This window comes from Ziziphus jujuba, chromosome 5 (genome assembly GCF_031755915.1).
Source record: "Ziziphus jujuba cultivar Dongzao chromosome 5, ASM3175591v1".
In the NCBI taxonomy this organism is placed as follows: Eukaryota; Viridiplantae; Streptophyta; class Magnoliopsida; order Rosales; family Rhamnaceae; genus Ziziphus; species Ziziphus jujuba.
The window spans coordinates 17,000,448-17,005,089 of NC_083383.1; the positions used below are offsets into that span (position 1 = coordinate 17,000,448).

Here is a 4,642-nt window from a genome sequence, read left to right on the forward strand (position 1 = left end):
TTTGTATATATATGAAAACTTAAACATATATGGTACTTCTTAACAAAAAAAATAAATAAAGAAAGTAAATTGAAAATTAGAAAAAAAAAACTAATAAAAGAATTGTAAGAGTAAAATAAAAGAATTGACAACTTAACTTCTAGTGAAATAATATATCTTTTTCTTCTCAAAATTTTGTATATATATGAAAACTTAAACATATATGGTACTTCTTAACAAAAAAAATAAATAAAGAAAGTAAATTGAAAATTAGAAAAAAGAAACTAATAAAAGAATTGTAAGAGTAAAATAAAAGAATTGACAACTTAACTTCTAGTAAATTAAAACAAAATAAAGTAGATAACATTATAAGTATTTTTTTATTTAAGTAGTTTTTGTTATTAACCAATTGCATGCATGAACTAATTATAATTATAATGAAATATTATATTAAAAATAATAATTAAATAAGTGATGTAAGAACAAATTACAGACAAATATTGGATTAAATAAAACAATTTTGATTGAAGATAAGTAGAAATAAAAATAAAAATAAAAATAAAAATAAAGAATGGATAAGTGGGGGAAAATATAAAGAAAATTGGAAAATGAAACTAAAAAAAATGCCCTTACGAGAGAGAGAGAGAGAGAGAGAGAGAGAGAGAGAGAGAGGGGGCGAGCGGGTGTGCACACTGACCCATTTATGGTTAAAATTGTAAAATACAAAAGTAAAATGTTTAAAAAAATTATATATGAGGGGGACACGTATGTATTCTATGTAGGTCTGCCTATATATTTGTTTTATATCATTTTATTAAAAATTTTCAAAGGTGGGAAGTGATGGGCCAAAATTGTTTTTGCATTTAATTTCAAAAATTAGTTACAATATTTTTATTTTTATGAAATTCTAAAGCATCAGTTACAAAATCGCATGACACAAAAATTTAGATTTAACAACAAACAATATTTTTATAGCTGATACCTAGCTCTTTTTTTTTTTTTTTTTTTTTTTAATGACTTTGTCCTTTTTTCTTACCAAATAATATTTTATTATTATTGTTATTATTATTATTATTATTATTATTATTATTAAAGTGTTAGGTACGCCAGCCTATGATCCATTGGAATCTATATTAGATAAATAAGAAGTCTTACTAAAGTTTCTCTATCGAATAATTCTTTGATTAAGTAAAAAATTTATGTCATACTGTGGGTTCTTTTGCTTGTTATTATAGTGCTAGAGAAACCAATGGAGACGCACATGTTTTAGCTCGTAATGGGTCATTTTACCTTTCTTCTATTTTACACAGAACTTATGTTCTATTTTTTATTGAAAGTTTGAGTTTCTTTTGCAAAAAACAGAAATAATAATAAAATAATAAAATAATAATAATTCCCTATTAATGAAAATAATAGTAAATGATTCCCACGGACACCTGTACAAAAGATGGGGAACGACCTCGTTTACTATTATTTTAATTTTCTAGGTGAAAGAAACAACTTTTTCTTTGCTGTTTACTGGGAAGTTGCCGTAGGGTCCGCCCTCAAATAATCTATGAAATAACGTCGCAATTGGTCCTTGCAGAATATTTGATATATATATATATATATATATATATATATATAGACACACACACACGAACACGATTTGGAGGAAACGAAAAGGAAATTCAAGATGAGTTTACAAGCAATTTTACACCTATATATGTTATAACCTGTATTGCCCAAATTTACAAAAAGGAAATTCAAGATGAGTTTACAAGCAATTTTACACCTATATATATTATAACCTGTATTGCCCAAATTTACAATAATACGCCGTAGCCACTCCCCCAACCTTTTGCTTATTTGCAGCACGTAAAGAATCTTACCTCTTTTTTTCAATCCGCCATAGCCACTCCCTCAGCCTTTTGTTTTTCTGCAGCAGGTAAAGAATCTAACCTCCGTTTCCATAATATTCTCTGTTGCTTATAATTTTGGATTGCTGTGCTTTTTATTTTTTTATTTTTTTTATTTTTTTATGTTTCTTTGATCTCTGTGTGCTCTGTGAATTGTTTTTGTTTAAATGGAAAGTATATAATCTCAATAATGGCCATAATTATATTCTATGTTGCTATGAGCTCTTAACAATCATATCAGTAAAATCCTGCTGAAAGTTAGATTAATTGAGCATTTTTTTTTTTTTTTTACTCCCACTCGAGAGACTGTAACTTTAATTGATACTGCCAAAATGCTTGATTTGATAAAAAATATTGTTTCCCGCATTTTCTTGGCAAACAAACAGAAATTAAAGACTGACAAAATGAAAGGAAAAGAGTAGAGAAAAAAGTAATATGCGTTATGATAAGCTGTATATGTTGGTGAAATTCTAAACCCCCTTTGACCAAATTTGGGTTATGGTATTTAAGAATGTCCAACAGAATTTTTGTAGAAATTTAGGGATTCTCTGCAACAATTCCTATGTATGGATTGTGGGTTCTTTTAGGAAAAGTAAAGCTTAAGATGATATGAATTACTTGCTTATACTTGAAAATCAAAATTTCATGCTTTCATAACAATATAATTTAGCGCATACTACAATTTACTTTATTGTTCCATAATAATTTGCAAGTATCAGACATATCTTGAACAAATCTGCATCCATAGCAGGTGGATATAACAGTGCTCTTTGCACTTGCTTCTTATTTTATTTTATTTTACTTCATTGCACTTGGATTAGTGACAAAAACATACGCAAAAAGTATCCAACTGCGGGTTTTTCAGAAGCAGGGAATTTGATGTTGAGCATTTAGGTTGAATTTTTTGTTTTGGTTGAATTTGTTATGTTAATTATAAAAATATCTGCTGTTTTTGTTACCCCAGCAATCATTGTCATTTACTTCATCAACAACAACAAAAAGAGTAAAAATGGGAAGCAGCAACCAAGCTTCAAGTGACATTGAAAACCCATATGTTTCTATAGCAATTTCCATGACAGAGGAGTTGGATAGCTTGCCTCCCTTATCTTCGGTATGTTGTATTTACAGAGTATCTGAGCGATTAAGGCTTGTGAACGAAAAGGCATATACACCACAAGTAGTTTCCATTGGTCCTCTCCACCATGGCAAGGATTGCTTAAAAGCAATGGAAGAGCACAAAAAGAGGTATCTACGTGATTATCTTAAACGGACTAATGTAAGCTTGGAAGATTACATAAAGATTGTTAAGCAAAATGAACTTGGATTGCGGAGTTGCTATGCGGAAACCATTGGATTCGACACTGATGAATTTGTAAAGATAATCCTAGTAGACTCTGCCTTCATCATTGAGGTCTTGTTAAGGTACAGCATCCCTGAATTTCAGGACGAGCACGATCGGATATTCAACAAGCCGTGGATGTTGCAGGATGTCTGGCCTGACCTGCGCTTGCTTGAGAATCAGTTGCCATTTTTCATACTTGAAGAAGTTTATAAGCCTGACAAAATTTCATTGCCTTCTGGACACACTGAGAAGCCTTCAATCATTAAACTTGCCCACAAATTCTTCACAACACTGATGCATTTAGAAGGGACTGAAACAAAGTTGGAGCAAATCAAACCTGAAAATGTTGCACACTTTGTTGATTTTCTGAGAACCTTGTATATACCATTGAACCCACGTGATGGAGAGAAATTTAAAAGTCTAAATGCTCCCAGCATGACAGAGCTACACCGTGCAGGAGTTAAGTTCAGAGTAGCATCAAGCAAAAACTTGTTTGATATACATTTCAATAATGGGATTCTTAAAATTCCTAAGTTAACAATAAGTGATGAGATAGAACTGACCATAAGAAATCTACTAGCCTTTGAACAATGCCATTGCGTAGAGAATTATCTGAATGATTATGTTGTGATTATGGATCGACTTGTTAATACTCCAAAGGATGTGGATTTGCTTGTTAAATATGGAATTGTAGAGAACAGGCTAGGGGACAGCAGTGAGGGAGCTAGTCTGATAAACAAACTCGCAGATGGGGTTATAATGGACTCTGATGATTTCTATTTTGCTGGTATTTGTAAAGCGCTCAATGATTATTGCAGCACCTCCTGGCACAAATGGAAGGCGAACTTGAATCAAAATTATTTCAACACACCTTGGGCAATTGTCTCTGTCACCGCGGCTATTCTTCTTCTAATTCTAACTATCATACAAGCGGTTTGTTCTATTCTCCAAGTTAAGGATAGTCCCCCCTAACTTCTTGGTTTTTTATGCTTATTGTTGTATGTCCAATTATACATTGTCGTATTTACACAATTTCCTACCAGCTTATGCGAGCCATTTTGTAGTGTGGAGTAAGGAATTATATATAGGTATATAAGTTTAAGTAGTGTAATGTTTTTTGGAAATTAATGAACTGATCTGTATAATGTGTAAGTTTGTTTGTATGCAACGTTGTAAGAGTTTGATCTATTTATTGGCTCAAAGACTTATATTTATCATTTTATCTTTGATTGTTTTCCATTATTTCACCCATCTTTCATAAATTCGAAGATTCAGAGGAAAAGAAGGAAAATAAAACAGAAAAAAAAAAATTTCAATATCTAAAAGATTTCAAGATGTGGTGCATAATTGTTGTTTACTCCTTCCATGTCTTTTTATCTTATGGCGGTGTTCGCTCTGGATATAACAATTTGTTATGAAGTCT

At 30.9% G+C, this 4,642-nt stretch overlaps 1 protein-coding gene across 1 annotated transcript; it reads left to right on the forward strand.

Moving 5' to 3' along the window:
• Positions 1-1,606: 1,606 nt before the first annotated feature.
• Positions 1,607-4,433, forward strand: LOC125423117 (UPF0481 protein At3g47200-like). The gene is made up of 2 exons (XM_060817774.1): positions 1,607-1,906; positions 2,842-4,433. The coding sequence occupies exon 2, from the start codon at positions 2,887-2,889 to the stop codon at positions 4,189-4,191; it is 1,305 nt and encodes a 434-aa protein (XP_060673757.1). The 5' UTR covers positions 1,607-1,906; positions 2,842-2,886; the 3' UTR covers positions 4,192-4,433.
• Positions 4,434-4,642: the final 209 nt, after the last annotated feature.